Here is a 9,954-nt window from a genome sequence, read left to right as displayed (position 1 = left end):
TTCTGCTGGAAATATTGTCAGAATTATCAATGATCAATTTGTAAGAAACTACTGTTGGCCTTCACTAACGATGTGAATTAACAATTGGTATTATTTGTGAGAAAAATTATGAAATGTAATTTACAAAATACATCATCATTACTTCTGTTATGCCATCATTACCAAATCTTCTTTTTGAAATAATTATGTAACACAAATTACGGCCAAAATTTTAAAGGGTAAGGCTGAGAGAATATGAGAGAAAAATTGAACTTATTTCTACTCACTATTTGACTACTTGAGAAAGGGGCTATAAATTTTCACTTGTAAGTTAATTTTTATCACTGACCTATATCATTTAGAAAACTATTTAAAATCAAGTAGTATTGAACAATAGTATAATCTTAGTTTGAGATATCTCAGTAATTTACACATTTCATCCCATAGAAGGTCAAATTCAAGATTTTAATGTCACTCAACGATTACGATATCTCTAGACTACCGTGTAGGAATTCGAATAATTCGTATTTGCAATTTCCGCTAATTGGTCACTATTTAAAAAAGTCACTTGAAGAAAATTTTTACTTTCACAGATATGTAAAAAAGCGACCTTACCGATAAAGATATGTTAGTATATTCAACCTACAGTTATTTTATGTTTAGATAAAAAATATTTCACATAATTTTAAAGTTCAATAACTATTGGAGAAGAATTTTCTTCTCTATTCCCAATGTGCTATCTGTTATATTGAAAAGTATGGATGCACATAATTACATTTGATGATTTATATTCGGAATAATAATAGTGTATACTTGGATTTAAGCTTAATGTGTCATGTAACATTTTTACGCTCTCAAACCAACGTACAAATCGAGTAAATTAGTGTTGGGATTCATATAAAGGAGTCAGTTATGTTATTACATTTTGTTTTGATCTACATTATTGTATTTTCTGTTGATCATACATTTGATTATATTACATCATATTTGATTAATTCATGCGTGAATCCCATATCACTTAGTCCAGTGACCATATTAGACAAGGCTTAAGTTACAAAAGAGATTAGCTCATAACTTTGTACATCATTTTTTAACGTCAGTGGTTCAATTCCATTGAATGAACCTACATAGTGAACTGATAGCCACCCATACAACTGGAAGTAAGCTTAATCTACACAATGAATCTAACAAACATATACGCAATAAAAATGACGTTTATTGATCATACGAACAAAATCTACAAACAGTTAAAATGATGAGGAAGTCAGTACGATAAAATAATCGTCGACAATAAAAAATAAACTATTAAATAAGTGATACATCTGATAACTTGCAATAATATGTTATGGTTTGATGGGACTAAAGTATGTTAGATAAGTCAACAAATTAAATGATATCAAAAAATAAAAAAGGGCACGAATTGGGAGAAAAGCAATTTTTCACACGAAGGGACGTTTAAATTTGAAGGAGCGAATGAACAGCAACACCAAGTTTTCTCAATCTTTCACATGTACGCAAATCCTTTATTTCCAAAAACACTAGGCTGGATCATTCCTCAGCTCCAGATAGTTTTACCAAGTTAACATAAGCTTCAAGGCTTCTGCCGGTAGCCAAAACATCATCCAACAGAATTACACTGTTGCCAAAGTTGAGAGCATCCTTTCGAATTTCTATGGTATCCTATGATTGTTGTAAGATAATGAAGAACACCCTTTAGGATTAAAATGAGTAAGATTAGCATAATTACCCATTATAATTACTATTCATGTAACGCCAACTGTGGTGTTTCTATGAACTAATGATTCCTTTGTACTTGTCAAATGCTTGATTTCGAATTCCAAATACAATAGGTTTGTTCGTGCTCATCTAATACTTATTGGTTAGATTGGGTTATTTTTGGGATTCTTAGTTTGTACTATGAATCAAATACTCCTAATTAACACAACAACTTACTCTATTTGATTTGGTATCAAAACTACCCTGGGCGAGATTTGCATTTGATTCAAGGAAACTATCTATACTTAGGTCAAGATGTTGGGTTCGTTCAGACGGTGGCCAGATATATGAAACTATTGTACGGAAAGTGGTTAGAGCGTCGACGTTACCTTATTTTCACATTGCAGAATAAACGACGGCTCTACATTTACATTTCATATATTAATTTAACGGAATTTGAAACAACTTATCACTCATTTGCCTTTAATGGTAACCATTGATGATGCGAGCCAAGTAATTTTCTGCAATCACGTTAGATCCAAGTCAAACAGGAATCCTGTTTCCTACTGAATAGTAACTGGAACAAACGAGTCTAAGAAAAGGAATAGATCATAAGAGAGATTGGATAGAGTTGAAAAAGAAATGATTTTCTCAAAGTAGTTCAGTGTGATTTAACTTTAGTTTGAAACGGATTGTATGTACACTGAAAGACTCTATTAAAGTTCACTAAACCACGATTATTATGGCTCAGTTGACTTCAACACACCTTAGGCAATTAGTGATAAGATCTATGACATCGTTCCTTCACTCTTGAACTCTATAATGAAAGGAACTCAGCCAATTATAACTTTATCAATTAAACTAGCAAAAGCAAAATGGAATGACGGGACTTTTTGATGTTTTGAGCAACTAGCCTGTTGGATTTAGTACGTCTTTGACGAACTATATGGCTTAGATTCAAAGGGAGATAATTTTAGAACGACATGCATCATTACCACGAACTTAAGGTTCCATAATCAATTTTGTATTTCTAAGAAAAACAAGGACCTGGAAGTCTTCCTGCTTTTCGAATAAGAAAGAAAGAGCAGTTCAAACGAATGGAAAGTACTGGTTCAAGAAGAAAGCCGCGTAACTCGAGGCCTACACCAACGTATACTTTCTAACGTACTTGTCGTAACTTGTGACTGCAGGTTTTGATAAGCAGTGTATTTATCAATCCATTACAGTGACACGTAAACACGTACGGACGACCTAGAGTCCCTATTGGTCCCACTTCCCTGTCTAGCCCAGCCAGTTGAGTCCAGAACACAAGTCACAGCCTCTGAGTTATGAATCATTGTATTTCAGACATCCTCTATTTATATACCAAACAAACAAACCACATCGTACCATAAAATAGAAAACAACATTTACACAATATTTAACAAGTGAAATAAACATCGACCAATAGGAAATGTACATTTAAGGTCCAAGGCCACCGTAGACTTAACACGATAATTATTGGTATATTTTTTCGACTATCCTAACACCTCCCCCTTTTTTTGAAAGTTCCGGAGTTAATATCCGGATTTTAAAATTTTCTTCGTCCGTCCTCCCCCGCGAAATAACGTTGGGTCCTCATATACCCAAGTAACAGTTAGTCTGATTCTATTTAAAGCATATTTCGCGCATTGAGTAGAGGGTTCACTAAAACTGATTAGATGATGAGGACCAGCGACACTAGATATGAGGTCATTAAGGTTTGATTCTTGTGAAACATATTCATCGGACCTCTTCAGAATTCCATCAGTGGATAATAGATCACTAAAATAAACAGCATCTTTGAAATTCGTATTAGATTTCTGACCATTATTTGATGCACGGGAAACATTTTCTGGCACGAGGGGTTCCTCTTGTAAGCTGGATACCTCACATGTTTCAGGCACAGTGGGATTTGAACCCACAACAGGGCATGCTTCTGAATTGGACAATTCTGGATCGCTGGACGGATCATGAGCGACTGCCTCGTTTGCGTTACTGATCATCAGGGATTCATAGAGGCTTTTGTTTTCATATTCATACGTCCTGCAGTCATTTTCGAGTTCAGTATGCAAGTGAGAAATTAATTCATCAATTTCTTTCACATCTCCGAAACATGGGAGATTTAGCAGTCGCGTACGTAAATAGTCCAAAACATTCAACTGGCTCTCTCTGAAACGCTGCTGCTGCTGCTGCTGCTGCTGCTGGCGATCTAGTAGTAGCTTCAATTGGTCGGGAAGTATAGTCATTTTCTGAGTCAGCAGGGTAATGAGAAATACTGTAATCAATTAACAACCAATGACCTCCAAGGACGCCGATGACAAATCTGGATATTGATTGGTCAAAATAATTATACTGAATCTCGTCCAACTAGAGGGTTCAAAATTTTCTCTACCCCGTCGCCAATTGTCGTAACGTGTGTGACTGCAGGATAGATGCGCAGCGTAGAATACATGCTGATTTCGCCGGACCAATACAAGGCAGGAATTACTTAGTTGTTGTAGATGCTTTCACAAAATGGCCAGAAGTATATGACATGCCGAATACGACCTCAGATAGTACAATAAGAAGATTGTCAGGATTGTTTGCTTGTTTTGGGGTTCCAGAGATCTTAGTGACCGACAATGGTACTCAGTTTATGTCATCCGCCTTCAAACGGTTTTGCAGTGAAAATGGCATATTGCATCTACAATCTCCTCCGTACCATCCTCAATCGAATGGCCAGGCAGAAAGATTCGTGGATACGACAAAAAGAGCTCTGGTTAAAGGGGGAGGTGAGGGTATCCCGGATCAAGTGATTAATAAGTTCTTAATGTCTTATAGAGTTACCCCTAATCCGGCAGTACCAGAAGGAAAGTCTCCGGCCGAGTGTATGTTCGGAAGGAAAATCCGGACAGTCTTTAACAGTATGTTGCCGCCAAGAAAGACAAATAAACCCACAAATGAAAATCGTAAGGTCAATCTTAGCTTCCAGGTGGGTGAAAAGGTACTTGTCAGATCGTATCAAGGTAATAGGAAGTGGGAACCAGGTGTCATAGAACGTCGAATCGGAAATGTACTGTACCTAGTCCGGAAAGGTGTCGGAAAATGCATAAGACATATAAATCAAATGCAAAGAAATGATAGTACAGTGGTCACAGAAAGCCGGCTCCAATTTCAATTGCTCGAAGATTCATCTCAGAAGAACCATCATGAGCGCAAATATCGAAAAGACAAACGACGCAGAGAGAAAGCTGTACAACCCTCGAGAGTAATGGACCGCAAGAGGAATGCGACACCCAAGCTTCAGGTGGATCCAAAAGAATCTTACACAACGGACTTTAAAGGGGGGGTGTGACGACGGACCACCGGTGAACTCGAGGAAGCTGTAAGAGGCTCAGAAGGAGCCGAAGACGTCCCATCCAATCACCTTTCGGAAGAATGTTCTAGAATTCCAACGTGTAGCTTCCCGATTGGATTATGCTAATAACCCCTTGTATGCGGATTGGAAGACTGTAATGATGATTTCGTTCTCACTAAAAACTATAAATTCCTGACTATGATTGACACTGTTTGGAATAACATTCCTTTCGTTAGTCTTCTGTCTTCTTATTGCGACTTGGGAGGGTTTTGGTGTTCTAGTTCTCTGTTATACGCGGTAGTATCAAGAAAAATCAACTTTTCAAGATATAACAGTACTGTAAACAGGTTTAAGGATGCCTAAAGTATTCGGAGTTTGACAACGCCCTTACACGTAACACCTTTATAACCGAAATGTGCCAACCCAGTCAAATCAAAAGTTAGAAGCGAAGATGTTTGAAGATATATTTGATAGGCTATCGATATATGGAGAAGTAATCAATCTAAGTTGGCTAGCGGTCGTAGGAGATGTGGAGCACGGCGTACTCACTGGTGATCTGGTGCGAATGCGTGATCTAGCGCCTTCAGCTTGGTGATTCCATTAAAACTAATGCGTTTAGCATCAAATATCGAAGACTTACAGAGCTATTAATTTTGGGGATTTATTTACCGCTACAGGGTGTAACACAGCTTTGAATTTACGCTCTATCTGGGATGTAGCCATATAATATAATTAATTCAATAGACATTGAGTTAAACAGGATTTCTGAAAACACAGAAAAATTTCTGTCCAGATATATGCAGAAATTATATAAAAAGAAACAAATACCTAAAGAAAATGCCTTTCACTGGGAAATTGTGTACAATTCCGATAGCTGAGTCGATAGCTTTTAGTCTAGATTCCCTATCAGACATTTTACGAAATAATAATGATAATTTATTCTCAAATAACACTTTCTTACATGAGGCATGCCAGTTTACAGGCAAGATCAAATTGCTACAAAAGATACAATCTCCACTGTAGTAAATTACCCAGCTGGGTTGATATTTGATAAGATATGAGTGTATATGGCTTTAGTAAGAATCGTATTGTCAGTATCACAGTTGGCGCCCTTTATGAGGGTCGCGTTGCGACGTGTAACTGATGGTCGATAATAAATTCATGTGAAGTTGGGGGCTTCTAGAAACCGCAACCTTATATCCCTCTGGAATATCTGAGGCCTCGATGATGGTGCAGGATGAAGTCACCCGTCCCATATCCGTTTTCAGTGGCATGTCTCAAGGGGGGCTGAAAAACGGTGCAAGAAAAAAAGGACGAGAAGCAGAGCATACAATGTCCATGGAAGGATATTTAAGGCATAACTACTCAGTCTAATTCTCTTTTGTTAAGGTACTTATTAAGCAAGAGCATTCCAATATGTTAAAGAAAATAAGTGTAAACAAGGTATGAGTGGATAAACAACTGAAAAATGGAGGTGGTTCAGAAAGAAGCTGGAAGTATAGGATTATGTGTAGTTATAAAATATTGTGCTGAAAACAGTATTCTGATACACAAGTGGATGTCTCCCTTTTCGTCGAAGCTATCTGAGACCATATTTTTTCGTAGATTTTATCGGGTCTTGAGTAGACTTCGCTTCAGAGAATTGTCTAATTTGCTTGTAATAGCATTACTCGATAGAAAGTGAGACTAATTCAGCATTCTTAACACGATTTAATGAGGTATTTTGCATAATACCATTGGTTCATGACATTTCACCAGACTATGACGAGCCGTAAATAAACGAAATGTTCTTCCCTACAGACATGGGTGGGTTGAAGTTATCTCCTCACCATCATGTTTGTTGGTCAGTAATGCCATTTTCCCTCCTTTTGTGATGTTAGGCTCTCTTGCGTTTGTGGTAAGTATGAATATTGCTTTGATCAAAGCCCATAGTTGGAATATGTATAATGTAACTGCAGCATTCATGACTCTGTCGGGTTCGTGTATATACACTTGATTCACTCAACCTACAACACAGTCCAGTCGACAACAACAAACAGACAGACACTGATAATCCCAGATGATACAATGTGGAGTTGGAACTGTAAGATCCATTTTGAATGTTTTGTGTGTTGGTGAAAATCCCTCCATGTATATACTTGCACTTTGTTCCTATTGATCACCTTAGTTGTACACTGTTGTCTCTTGATTACATTTGAATTGTTAATACTTGTATTTTTATTATAGTTTTTGTTTTTCTTACTCATTCGCTAAGTTGTGTTTCTTCCTGAACTGCATCTGTGTTGTTTTACTTGACACTTGTTCCTGGCGGTAGCCATGTTGATTTGCTCCTCCTTTTGTGTGTGTTCTATCCAGTCAGGATAGAATAACGTTCATTTGTTGTGACTGGTAGTTTTCCCTCATCTTCTATCAACTTCTTTATTTATTGTAATTTAGATTTGATTGATTGAACAATTATTGGTTGAATAGCCGGGTGGTAATATTTGTTTAGGTAACGATTTACATTTAAATTTATGATGAATTACAGGACCGCTATTTACCCGATTACTTGTTTTGATTTCGACGGGAAAGGGCGCGTGTCTAAAGTACCCGGACGGCTATTCTTCTATCCAAACCGTAGTTTGGATTCTACAGTTCTAAACAATTATTAATTGACCGAAGTCACTTGGCAATCGTTCGCGGATTTTGATTATCGTTTCTGGAAATATTTGGTCGTTTCGCTTATGATGCCAACTAATCGTCGAAGAAAATCAAGCTCAAAGTTCGTTGATGTTAATGAAGAATCCCCTATTACCAAGCAAGTGCCTTTTGATGTCCTTAAGTGTCATGGTTCAGACTCGAATAGGGTTGATTATCATGGTAGTGACTCTAGTCTTAATTCGATGACAGGAGAAGCAAAGGCTTGAATTATCAGGAAAGAGCGTTTTGCCTATAGCGCTTGTTGTTGGTCTAGAACTACCAAAGGTTGAATTGAGTTATTTCGATGGACAGCCAAGGGGATACTGGATATTTATAAGGCAATTTGAGACCTATGTAGCGTCAAGAGTCACTTATGATAGCCAACGTTTGCTCTATTTGATGCACTACTGTAAGGGCAAGGCGAAAACAGCTATTGAGGGTTGTGTCATGATGGAAGCATCCTCTGGTTATAAGAGAGCAAGGGAAATTCTAAAACGTTTGTTCGGACAGTCTCATGTAATCGCTCGAGAAACATTAGAAGACTTATTCAGTGCTGTGAATTTTGATTATACTGACGGGGAGCAACTATCAAACTTGGTTATTAAAATGGAAAACTGTGCTATGGTCTTGGAACAGATGAATTATACCTCTGATCTAAATTCCTTAGTTACTTTGGAAAGGATAGTGGGACTCTTGCCTCAACCTATGCAAGCCCAGTGGGCGGAGTGGGTGGATAAATTAACCGAAGATGATAGAGAGCCGACGTTTCACGAACTCACTCAGTTTATCGCATCGCGTGCGAGAGCGGCATGTAGTAGATTTGGACGGTTCGCAAATCGTTCAAGAAAAGGACATAACGTAAGGACGGACTGTCACGTGCAATCGGAGCAAGGGAATAGTTTGACAATGAAAACTAAATGCAGTATGTGTTCTTACGACCATGCTATTTATAAATGTCCACAGTTCTTAGCGCTTACAGTTCAAGACCGATGGTCTCACGCTAAAAGCAAAGGCATTTGTTTCGTCTGTCTTAGACAAGGACATAAGGTCAATGAATGCAAGATGACAAGGCTCTGTAATGTTAACAGTTGTGAGAAGAGACATCACGCTCTGCTGCACATCGACTTGACAAGCAACGGCGTAAATGATAAGCCATCATATCCGGAATATAGGAAAAGAGTTGTTAATCATACCAGTAAGATACAGACATTAGAGAACGAAATACGTAAGCCTTATGACGTAGAGTTTTCAGATGCTTATTCAAGTGATAAATCATCAGTAGAATACAAGGCGGCTATAAAGATTGTGGAAGGGGGCACGCTCTCCGACAATGGTCATTTTGTAGTTTCTATACCGTGGAAAAAAATTTCAAATATGAAAGTGGATAATTATGAAGTAGCCAACCGTAGATTACCGAGTTTGAAGGGTATGTTGTCGAAGGATGTCACTCTGCACATCAGGTATATCAAAAGTATTGAAAGTAATTTTACTAAGACTTATGCGAGGAGGGTCTTTGAAATATATCTGCAGTCTAATTATCGCCCTCGATGGTATTTACCTCATCATGCAGTATTAAATATGAAAAAACCAGAAGAACTCAGAGTGGTCCTTGATCGTGCCGCCCAGTTTGCAGGGGTTTCCCCAAATGATATGATTTATCAAGAACCCGATACCACCGCTGAGTTAAGGTGTATATTAATAAGTTTTCGCAAGGAGGCAGTTGCAATCCCTGCAGATGTTGAAGAAATGTTCATGCAAGTGAAGGTCCCTGAGTCTGATCGAGGAGCTTCACGATTTTTGTGGTGGCAGGAGGGAGACATGTCGAGGGAACCATCCGAGTTTCAAATGACATCCCATCCATTTGATGCCACATCATCGCCATTTCGTGCGAACTTTGCCTTGAATAAGACGGCCCAAATATTCTCTGACGGTTATGATGGTTATGTTGTAGATGATGTCAAGAATAATTTCTATGTTGATGATTGCTTGATATCCATTCCCACTGGTGATCAAGCAAAGAGTTTCGTTAAGCATATAAGTGAATTATTATGTAGAGGAAGTATACAAAAAATGACCGATCTTGAATCTTGGTTCAAATGTCCTACTTTATTGCATGGCGAATTTTCTATAACAATCACTGACTGTCCGGAACCTACTCCTGACGATATTGAGTTTAGAAAAACTGCTGTGGTTAACTTGAGTAGTATAAAGTACAACATGAC

General features: G+C 37.8%; 1 protein-coding gene across 1 annotated transcript; it reads right to left on the bottom strand.

The window, feature by feature from the left end:
• Positions 1-838: 838 nt before the first annotated feature.
• Positions 839-6,236, bottom strand: MS3_00004061 (uncharacterized protein). Its single transcript, XM_051211956.1, has 6 exons — positions 5,882-6,236; positions 2,162-5,838; positions 2,085-2,116; positions 1,933-2,048; positions 1,727-1,894; positions 839-1,690 (listed from the first exon to the last, which is right to left on the bottom strand). Exon 2 carries the CDS (start codon positions 3,960-3,962, stop codon positions 3,252-3,254), a length of 711 nt encoding a protein of 236 aa, XP_051072080.1. The 5' UTR covers positions 3,963-5,838; positions 5,882-6,236; the 3' UTR covers positions 839-1,690; positions 1,727-1,894; positions 1,933-2,048; positions 2,085-2,116; positions 2,162-3,251.
• Between the last annotated feature and the right edge of the window lie 3,718 nt (positions 6,237-9,954).

This window comes from Schistosoma haematobium, chromosome ZW, assembly GCF_000699445.3.
Source record: "Schistosoma haematobium chromosome ZW, whole genome shotgun sequence".
In the NCBI taxonomy this organism is placed as follows: domain Eukaryota; kingdom Metazoa; phylum Platyhelminthes; class Trematoda; order Strigeidida; family Schistosomatidae; genus Schistosoma; species Schistosoma haematobium.
Note: the sequence above shows the minus strand (reverse complement) of the source record. Positions and strands in the feature narration are given on the sequence as shown.

Coding starts and splice junctions, on each gene's coding strand:
- MS3_00004061 (XM_051211956.1), bottom strand. CDS start 3,962: ATGACTATACTTCCCGACCAATTGAAGCTACTACTAGATCGCCAGCAG.